Below are 11,459 nucleotides of genomic sequence, written 5' to 3' on the forward strand. Positions count from 1 at the left end.
TTTTTGCTGTGATTGTTTGTTGTCATCTTTGTTATGATGTGACCCGTAATAATGATAAGTTAAGTTACTTCCATTCAATCAAAATTGATTTCAATAAAAAAAAAAAGCTACTCAGATCCAAGTGAAACAAGGTAACCCATGACAGTTTATATATAAAGTCAAACCCATCTTTCTCTCTTAAGTTATTTACAGAGGCCTCATAAAATCCATCATTAGCTATAACTGTGTTAAAGGGGCAAGCTAAAACTTTCAAGATGCAGAAATCTTGAGCAGAACCAGACATGAGGTATATAAGGGGGAGACAGAAAGAGGGACAGGTAGAGAAATATAGATGAAAATGAGTCAGACCTAAAGAGTTGGACAGACAGATGGCAGAATCAGGAAGGACTTGAGCAACTATGATAATAATAGAGGACCAACAAACAATTCGCAAAAACCTCTGTAACAATGAAAGAATAATGACACATTTGTAGAAATAAAACATATAAACATCATTCTGATGGAACAATGACAAATGTTTCATGACTACACATATCTATCTAATCTATGTGGCTTCTTATTATAGGTCTCTAATTCCAAACGGTTAAAACTTCACCACTGGACTTTCCTTAGATGTCACCTTCTTTACAGGCACTCTTGCATAATCTTTTGCACGTTCTAGCTTTGCCTTTTGTTCATCGTTATTTATAATCACGCAAGGAGTCATTCAGAGATACCGGCTCAGAAATGATACAGTACATGAGATGGTTATCAACACAGACCTGCAAGATTTTTCACTAGTTGCATTATCAGTGCATCGTAGATTTAGACTTTTTGTGGACATGTTTCGTGAAATAAGGGTACAAAAAGCGTCGCATCTATTTCAGATACAGCTGTGACACAAGGTACACCGGCTAAATCAAAAATAAATTGCAAATATTTCCATCCTTGCGGCGGTGCCTATCATCATTCCCTCCATCACCTCATCTACTGTGATGCAGCAACAGTTGGGTTCAGTATGTTTTAAAATGTGTGAGATCATATTCCCATTTGTTGCTCATTTGAATAAAGGCGGTCTGACCCTTACTTGCGGGAAAACAAGTCTGTTGAAAGCCTTGTGTTTTGACAGGCCTTTAACTTTCCCCTAATTCCCAAACTTGTCTTGTAAATCTATGAAATGCTTTGCATTACAAATGATCATGTTGACAAACTACTACATAATTTTTCAGTTAATTTGATGGATGTATTCTGTTGCTGCATTATGGCTCCACACCACTGTAGCTCACAATGTGAATCCTCTGTCCTCTATCCGTCAAATCCCCTCCTCCTGTCAAGTAATCATGGGCTATACATGGCTGTTTAATATTCATAATCATGTGTCACTTTGACATTTTCAAAAGGTTCCCAATCATAGTCTCTGATGGCATCCTGTACAGGCTATGCATAACAATCTTCTTCTCTGTCATCAATAATTGTAGCTATCCTCAGCCAAGTCACACAGGGGCTGGTGTGTTGACATGAATACAGGCTGCTTTCTTACTGTAGACTTTGGTTTGAATGGTGGAGGCTGGAGTCAATGTCGATAAGGTTTATTTATTTTTATTATTGTGATGCTGCACAATTAAACATAACTCGATTCATTCTGTTTTTTTAAGCATTCAAAATCCCAGAAAGAAAAAAAAATCAAAAGCAAAGATTTGATTTTACAACAGCAGTTTGTCTGTGTTGTGTGTGCGGTGAGGGACAAGTCTGTAGCAGATGGGACAACTTCCCAGCCTGACAACATGTAGCTCACATACTTGACATTCCTCAAGCTACCTCCCTGGTTCTACCAAGAAATGCTGCTTGTTCTGCTTATTATTATAAATGTTATCTGACAAAAAAGCTGTCTATTTTTTGGGGGGTGGTGATACATACAGCTGACCTGAAGTAACAAGTAAATATTTGATTCCTTATCTGACAAGAAATGACATCTAGGGGATGTCAAAGACCCCTTACATTTTGTACATTTTGTACATACTGTGTTTTTATTTCCTCTGTTGGAACACATTTTATAAATGTTAAATTTGGTAAATAAAACGACTATTACATTTTAGATTGGTTAAATCTGTGCCTCCTAAATCAGAGCCAAACTGACTTTCTAACGCCAGGTTTTTAAACATTTTTAAATAGTCAAAATGGTATTAATCTTTCAACTGATAAATGAGCCATCACTGAGACATAACTTACAAGGTTACAATAGGAAATAAGCCATCTCTAAGGTAGGCTGAGACAAAAAAGCATATTGAAAGGGTATATATCTATGATGATGTAGTTTGGATAACTAAGATTCTTAAACATTCTTGTTAGTGTCGATTTAATTCAATAGACTTTATTTGTCCCCTGGCGGCAATTCAAAGGTAATTCAAGCTTTTTGTTATTCTGATTGAATTATACTCTAAAAAATCAAATCCTAAAAGTCTTCAGATGTCTTGAAAAAACTTCTCAGCATGTGTGGAGAAAGTCCTGGGATTTAACTGAAAATAAAGTACAAAATAATGACTTACAATTAACTGTGGGCTGCTCTGTTATTATGCGGCTTTACAGCATGCCTAAGGGCAGTGCATATGGACCCTTGAAATAACTCAAGCTCTAATTAAGGTTGTAACGTTTTCACTGTTTCTAGCCATCCCAGACATGAGGAATACCTGGAGTCTGACATGGAAAGGAATGTTAACGGTAGTGAATACATGCTAGGAACAAGAGTGAGATAAGATGTTAAAAGTGTTATTCCGTAATGCCGCTCAAATAAGCCTTTGGTTGCTGATCTAGGACCTGTGCTGCAGATGGTAGCTGTGCGCTTCTGCTGACACCTAAAGGAGAAACTGGTTTTTGCAGCTTCCATCATAAAAATTCCAATAGACTTCTTTATAGAAAGCTTTAAGATTTTTCTTTTAATATAATCTTTATTTAAAAATTACAAACATTCACAGTTCATTGGGAATTACAGCACACAATTAATTTTGAATAATCAAGATATATTGCTTTGGTGTTGCTAGTACACATATGCATAACTCATTCTATATGAATTCCATGTAAAGCATTTCAAATTGTCATTATGTTGAAACATGATTTATACCACAAAGTAAGATACAGTAGGTTTTCTTTTTGTCTCCCAAACAACAACAACCAACTATATATTCCATATATTATATATCATATACATAATGTGTATGTATTGATTGATTGCTGTGTAAATTAAGCAAAAGAAGGCTTAATAACAGAGTCTATACAATATTCAAACACGTATAGAGAATGTCACGAAAGCCTCTATTAGGACAGAAGCATTCAGATTCTGCATGATTCATAGAGAAATGACAGATAAATAAATGATGGACACATTTCTTTAGACCACTCATCAATGTTGGCTGTGTTGATAACACAAGTTGTTAATCCAAAACACTAACTTTGTACTTTAGCTTTTCATGTCCACACTAGGCACAGAAAGCATACATAAGCACAATGACTTCTTATCTTAATCTCAGCCTGCCATCTTTCACAGTGGTTTTTGGAAGACTCGGTTTAAAATTCTGCACATTATTAATCATACTCGTGTAAAAAAATAATAATAATCAAGTTGAACATTTGTGCAACAGCTGGAGTACTGTCACAGTGAAGACTGCTCTCGTCAACAAAGAAATGCGTTAGGAAATGATTGCAAAAAAAGGTGGCACTACTTGATCTCCATGGTCTGTAATCACACTTGTCTGGACCACCACTGTGGATGAAATGTTTCCAACATAAACTTGAGTCAAATAAAGGACTTGCCTTGATTTAATCTATTTTAAAGCGAATGGATGAAAGTGTCTAGTGTCTGCAAATGACATTAAAGGTCTTGTAAAAAATAAATACAGTGTATAAAGTTTACATTGGACAGAAAGCACCATTCTGATTCAATGCAATGTCATGACCAGAATTGCAAAATAAACAATGTCTTTGAAATTAAGAATCCCCCCCCCACACACACACACACACACACTTCAGACATCTATCCTGTCCTGTGATCTGTAATATTGCACATTATAACGTACTTATAACTTTCTGGTGCCAAGTACCACTCATTAAATGTAAGAAAAAAACAACTCCCATCGGTCTGCACTGCTTCTGGTAGAAAGCAACCATTTCGTAAAGTGAACTCAGGAAATGGAGTACAATGATGCTATTGATTAACTTACGATATCTTTTACAATACATTCCCAAAAATCTTTGGAATATTTGAAAAATATTGTCTTGTTTAAAATGGTCTGCTATACTTTGACATGTTTCTCATATTTTTATTTTTAATCATTTCTATAATAATAAAGTTATAATTTGAAACTAAAAAGACTTTCCCATTTTTCTCTTGCATATAAATCTTCATGTAACAACGTTTCATGGAGAAAAGAAACACTGGAATACATGTTTTCATCCATGATCTCTGAAGAGAGGAGATTTGTTCTGAAAACGTCTTCCAATATTTGAGGCACTATACAGTCGTTGGATAGTCGATCTGAAAATGACCAGGTCACCTTTGAAAAAATTCAAGGTAAAATCACATCCTGGTCAATTTTCTCAGCAGAGTAACAGACTTTACCTCTTCTGAAAAAAAATCACCTGTACATCAAATGAAGGAACTGCAAAACCATGTAACAAAAAGATCATTTCAGTCAGCATATGCTGCATCAGTGTGAAGGCACATATACAATAATGCGCTTTTGTACATACTCAAATCAGTAAATATAAAAGGACAATGTTTCAATCATATTATGTGAAGGCACAGACTACCTGCTGTGCATTAATACTAATATATATATTTATATGTAAACTCTACATTTTGTCCGATATCTTGGATATTAACATTCAAATCAAATGACAATCTATATACTGCATGTGTAAATCGTGCTTTGATCCCACTGAAGAGCAACAAACTACAGTTGCTTTTTGCCATTTTCTATTTGTTAGACATTAAACAAAACTAAAATCAACTGTACCAACTGCATTGTTTTAAAATGAACCCTTTGCATGATTCCTCCACAACATAAATAATCAAAAGGTAAGACATTTTCTCCAGGACCAAACACGATTATTGTAAATGTTTGAATTAAACTGAACAAGCGGAGAGGAGGAGAGTTTACACATTAGCTTCTTGTTGTTCAGTGAGGGCTGGGTGTGAAATGGAGGATACCTAAAACTACACCAGGACTCTACTAGTGTGAGTGCCTGCCACCTAGTGGTTAAAAAAAAAGTGATAAACACAGCTTTCAGAAACATAATAGTAACAAAAACATTTGGTTATAGCTACTCATCTGTATGGACGAGTATTGTAAACATTTAAGAAAGGTTATATTAAAAACATACTGCATTCATTATTTGTCTAGTAAAAAAAACAAAACCTTAAAAAACAAATGAACCCCCTGATGCATACCAAAAGGTGGAGAATGTCAGGCACAGTCACATTCCTTGACAGTAGAAGTGCTGCCGTTTTATAGCCTATTACTTCTTTATTGTACTTCTATGTTTACTGTTTGTAACAAAACACCAAGAAAAATTCCTTGTATGTGTAAACGTACTTGGCAATAAACCTGATTATGATAAGTAATCACTTCCTCAGACGTGGGGCTGTGTAAAGGGAAAAGTAAAGGGTTAAATTATGTGTGGTGCAACATGTGTTGCTCCTGTTCACCCCAGATTCCAGATTGCATCACCATGCTTTGCCAAACTCAAAGATTTAAACATCCATTTAAAACATGCAGGAACACAATTTCACTGATGCTTTCAGGTGCTATTTCCTTGTTCTTGCTGAAACAGAAGCATGGCGAGCTGGGATCGGGAACCAAGACCTTCCATGTTGCTCTGCATGCATCTATGATAGATGTCTTCACTCAGCCGTGGGTTGCATGCTTGGTACCTGTACTGCTGGTGCAATGCTGGCTCCACTGCTCTAAATACGTGTAGACTGGAATACTTCACAAACATGTCATAGACGTCCAAAGTGTCCAGAATCTCCTCGTTCTCTTGGACGTCTGCCACCATGCGTGTGCGCGTTGCCATGTAGTCCGAGTTGTAAAAACATGCTTCTTCAAATGACCGTTGGTCGAAATGGCCTGCATCCTTAACCAGATCAAATGTGACAGGGCGTTGTTGGTTGTGATAGGCCACATCAGGGTTGAAGTCCTGGAAGTGGATCGGAAAAAACACCTGCCAGTTGTTGATGGAATTCATGCGGCAGCGGTTCAGAAATTCTGAATTGACGTTTGTGTTGGCATTAGCTAAAAAGAACAGCGTGTCAACTGGGTGCTTCTTTGAGATGATGTCCATATACTTGATCTGGGATGGTGTTTCTGTCTTGACACTTATCCACGGGATTTTTACGGCAGGGTATTTGTGTTCATATGCATTTATTTGAGTCTTCACACTGGCAAATATATCATTTTGGTTAACTTGCTGTGCCTCCACTGGGTCATAAATAAACAAGAAAGTAAGGATTGCATTTTCACTAGTTTCAAAAGCGTTAGAGGCAAAGACTTCCAGGAAATGGTTGACATAAGTCCTGTCCTGCAGAGTAAGAGGTATAATGATGTGGACCCTTGTAGCCTCAGTAACATAGGGCATGGGGATGATCTCAATCCGACTCAAAGGTCGCACCAAATGAACCCGCTTAGTGATGGAACGGCTATGACCTTTTTGGTTAACCACCTCAAGCTGAAGGTCCAAGGTGTACTCCATGCCCCTGATAGGGTCGAAGCGCCTGTATCCATTTATGAGCTGCTGCTTCTTCAGGTGTAAGACAGGCATGTACTTCTTGTTCAACTCTCCCATGGCCGTGGCAATGACATCAGCAACATCCAAGCGATCAATGCCACGCAGTTCACATTTTGGAGAGCCATCAGTGCAAGAGTAAATCTCCTCCTCTGTAAAATATTCCCACTTTAAAACTTCGAACCGAGATTTTGGCTCAAAGGGTGGATTGATCCCCACAGGCCACTGGGCGCTTCGATTACCCTCAAAAGCAACTACACTGACATTCTTTATTTCTTCCTGTGGAAACACAAGACACGTTCTGATCAGGACAGTTGCCAACCCATAACTTACAGATCTTCAATTGTGAGCAACAGTGTTGAATGTACAAAAAGGGTAAGCTAAGAAAAAGAAGGATTTCAACTTTGACTCTAACCATCGGTTGTTTGTGACCCTTGGAAATCAGCTTACCTGCAGCTTAGCGATCTCATCGTAAGTCTTCTGCAGTTCAATCTCAGTGAAGTATCTGTGCAGCCGGTACATCTGTTCAGGGTCAGACACTGGATGGACGGCCACAGCTCTCTTGAACTGTTCACTCTGCTCTTTACTGGGGTCAGAGTTTTTTCCTAATTCATAACGGTGATACTGCAGCCCCTGAAGAAGAAAGATAGGTCGTTTCATGAGAGGCTTAGTTGTTATGCTCAGCTGCTTCATGAAAACAAACATTACATAGTCTCTTATTATCTATCATATTGCGCCAATCTTAACTGCAAAGGCTAGGTTTAACCATAATTGCACTATGAACCCCAAGATTTACTTTGTAAGAAGAGAACAATGTTTATCAAAACTGTAGTTTTTTTCCCCCTCTCACAGCCTTGCTCTTTATCAGGAAATGAATTTGTTCTGGGAATATGAGGTTTAATAAATACTTTTATAATTGATTGCATACCTTTTAATATTTAACCAATATGCTTAGTGCATGATTAAGTTCAAACGGTACATGTTAAGAATTTGAAGTAGAACCCTTTCAATGTGAATGGCTAACACTTGAATCCCACTTTCAGACACAGTCATTTAATCTGAAAACCGAGTGGGCACCTAAGGAGCTTGAGTGATTAAAAAAAGTGAATCCAATCTCATCAAGCTATTAAAAGAAAAGGAATTGAGACACTGCTTAACTGAGCAGCAAGGCCACTCGGTTGCAAATATTTACAGACAGCTTAACGCCTGTTGTGGTACACTAAGTGAAGCAATAGCTGTGCCTGTTTGTCATCATTGTTCCTTTTAACAGATACATTGAAGGCTGATGGTACTTTTGTTCCCTCCCTTATAAAAGGGGCTCTGCTGAAGCTCCTCTGGCCAAGGATACTAGTCAGTATTGTAACTCACTGTAACAAAATGGTGTCTGTGTCATTGCCATGGAGGAGAAGATGGAAGCAAAAAACAGCGTGTAACAACAAACCAATGGCCAAGTAATGACATGTTGAAATAAAGACGAAAAGCTTAAGCATTGGACAGACAAACTGTGGCTGAAAGGGCACTGGGACAGATCATGGCTCCACAGAGCTTGTTTGACCTTAAATGTTAATGACATTACAGGAGCAGAGCATGTTGACCCACATGGGATTTTCACACCATTGAACCCAAGCAGGGCTGAACTCAGCTGTCATTTGCTTGCCTGTTTTCGTATTCAAAGATGCTGCTGTAGCTTTGAAAAAACTGAAACGCTAAAGGATATTAGCAGTCTACTCTGACACAATCACCACCTCTATGTTAGAATGTCATTGCAGTTTTATATGCCTATCATTTAGTTGTTAGTGCTGTCAAATAATGATTGTTTTTGTCATAACTGATGTATTTTTTTTGTTGTTGTCAAGAAGGAGAACCACTCCTGTTTCGTACGTCACAAAAGGCCCTGATGGCATATTTCTGATTTTTGTTCATTGTGGCTCATCATTCATTTTAAAGCTCCTCACAGTTTGTCTCTACCACCTGTGGACAAAGTGGTGCCTCTTATGTCTTTGCTGATTTTTATTTTTTTTTTCCTGTAACGTATAAGCAGTGTTTCCAGATGAAAAATAAAGTCTGTGTCTGCAGCATGTATTTAATCACTTCATAGGACAGCTGATGGTCAGATAGAGACATCGGTATGAGTTTCATAAACTCCGCACAGGAACCAATCAATTAACTGTATTATCTTATTTCCTCTACACCCTTCCCTTTAACCATGAAAATTAAATACATGTATGTATATATAGTTCAAGTATATCTAAGAAATAATAATTAATGATAGTGAACAACAATGTAATCAAGGGCACATTTGAGGTTAAAACTCAACTTACCTCATATTCACTGACACAGTTTGTGTCTGTATAATCAATGATGCATCTTCCGAGCCACTCATCAGGCCTTGCACTAAGGATGTCATTTCTGCAGTTTTCCAGGAAGGGCTGAAGTCGGAGGAGCAAGGTACGTGAAAGGAGGTATCCATATCCTCCGTAGCAATACTTTCCCTCCATCTTTCCCCCAATGAACTCCTCAGGACTGCCCATGTAAAGCTCTCGGTCCATACTGAGGTGATCTACGAGGACTTTTATCCTGTCAGCTCCCGTGTAGGCGTCATCTTGGACAAAGTAAAACCAGTCGTATTCGTTGATGTAATGGTCCAAAATGTACTTGATGTTCTGGAACATGTTCCATATCAGTCTCTCGTCTCCATGAGAGACAACGAACATGCCGTGAGGAACTTTGCGGTTGCGCATGCCAGTGAAGAAGATCACGGTGTCCAGGTGGTGACTAATGGTGCGATTAACAGCTACCCCCAGGGTGTTCATGGTGTTTTTAGATGTCAGGACCCCGACAAACAGACGCTCTCGCATCCCCAACTCTGTGCTTATGTATTTAGCTCTGAAAAAGACAACGAGGGAAAAACTGATACTGCGTCGCATATAAAGATACATCAAAACACTAGAAGACAAACTTTTGCAACATGGAACAATTCTGCGTCTCACACTGAAAGAGAAATGTCATCTTTTTGAATAAATATCGTAATGGTGCATTTCTTAATAAGCTTTGTAATTAAGGGAAATAATAATGACATAAAAAGTGAAGCAAATAAATCACGATCCAAACTAAATAGAAATGATTGTCCACCAACATTTCAAAGCCATTTTGCTGAAAAACTTGATGGATATTGTGTCAAAAGCAACAAAACATTGGAAGACATCACCTTTGGTTCTTGGTTGTCATAATAAGATTTCCAGTTAGTTTTTTTTTTTATACATTATTAACATAATAGACAATTAATCAAGAAAACGGGCTACATCTAACAGATAGTTGCTTCCTTCTAATCATCAGATCATTGAATGTTGGCGGTATACATCATTAAAATGATATCCATGACTCAGTAAATGTTTCCACCACAGGGAAAACTCTCTGTCTCACAACTGCATCGGAATGCAGCCGCTGTGATTGTGAAGTCTTAAATGCATATACAAGGTCTATCTTCTATGTCTATGGTCTAAAATATGTAGTTTATCTGGAAGAGAAGGCCAGCCGGAGAAAGTCAGTGAGGCTGCATGCTTTGCATTTTATTGCACTCAGTGTGACAGTTTGATTAAGTTAGATGAGGATGTAGAGGGAAAACAAGACATCATATGAAAAGATTTACTTCTGTTTAATTCGTCGTTTTCACTGCTGAGCAAACTCCCACGTCAACCAGTAAGACATGCAGTCTCTCTCTCTCTCTCTCTAACATTATAGACTAACAAACCTTTTGAATTATCGTCACATAAAGATGAGCTACACTGCGGCCTGTTGTCCTGCACAATGGGATGGTGAGTTTTCATTATATAGACCATGTCAGCGTACCTGAAAACTTTCTTCGACGCACTTTGTTGGACTTGTTTATATGGGACTATCCTTGGATCAAAGTCCTCGTCGGACTCCACCTCGTTCACAGTCGATATAGAGTTGGGTTTTCGGGCTCCTTTAAGCAGCCCATCTTGACTCGAAGTCATGTCCTCCCCCTGCTTAGCGTCCGAGTAGCATGCTTCTTCAGTCCAGCTTACACTCAGTAAACTCAAGGTGAAGCCTAAAGAAATACCGATTACCACCGGGCCGACCGACCGCAGGACAGAAATGAACGCCGACAATCTCATGTTGGACACCTCTGTCAAGTCCCACGACACCCGGAAACAATCCGAACGAGCCTCTACTTACGAACACTTTAACTACACATCTGGTCACACGCGAGGAAGACGAACCAGATGTTCAACTTGAGGATAAAAGACCTAGATTCTTCCTTAAAAGTACGCAGGATTCTTACGTGTCAATACAGCAGCTACCTGGCTCCTCCCCGGCCAGACCGAAGCAACAGAGGCGGGTCGAGTTCCTAGACTGAGTGAATGAACGCAGATTGCGCCTGGCGGAGGGATATTCACCAAACCCTACTGACAGTAACATACTGACTTTTATAAAATGTAGCAAATTTGTCTATTTACTATGTGTTAATCCAGATTATCTGCCGAGGATTATTATGATGTCATTGTAATAGTGGAGTAAATATTTTAAATTGAACTGAGAGTGCCACTTATATGTTATTTATTCTGTTTCTTAGATGTTTTGGGACTCTTTCTAACAAGATTTGAAAATCTGTTTCTGCATTATGAATGTTCTAGTAGGCCTATATTTAAACGATAGTTCTAGTTCAGCGCAAAAACACA

At 38.3% G+C, this 11,459-nt stretch overlaps 2 protein-coding genes across 4 annotated transcripts in view; one reads left to right on the plus strand and one right to left on the minus strand.

Annotated features, from left to right (window-relative positions):
• asic4a (acid-sensing (proton-gated) ion channel family member 4a) overlaps positions 1-172 on the plus strand; it is a 77,564-nt gene extending 77,392 nt beyond the window's left edge. For all 3 annotated transcript variants that reach the window (XR_009675601.1, XR_009675602.1, XM_061054120.1), the window contains one exon: positions 1-172. This exon is cut by the window's left edge. The gene's annotated coding sequence lies outside the window, so the exon portion shown is untranslated.
• Positions 173-2,904: 2,732 nt separating this feature from the next.
• On the minus strand, positions 2,905-11,110 carry chpfa (chondroitin polymerizing factor a). Its single transcript, XM_061054121.1, has 4 exons — positions 10,606-11,110; positions 9,078-9,642; positions 7,207-7,389; positions 2,905-7,035 (listed from the first exon to the last, which is right to left on the minus strand). The coding sequence occupies exons 1-4, from the start codon at positions 10,893-10,895 to the stop codon at positions 5,773-5,775; spliced, it is 2,301 nt and encodes a 766-aa protein (XP_060910104.1). The 5' UTR covers positions 10,896-11,110; the 3' UTR covers positions 2,905-5,772.
• Between the last annotated feature and the right edge of the window lie 349 nt (positions 11,111-11,459).

This window comes from Labrus mixtus, chromosome 13 (assembly GCF_963584025.1).
Source record: "Labrus mixtus chromosome 13, fLabMix1.1, whole genome shotgun sequence".
NCBI classification, from domain to species: domain Eukaryota; kingdom Metazoa; phylum Chordata; class Actinopteri; order Labriformes; family Labridae; genus Labrus; species Labrus mixtus.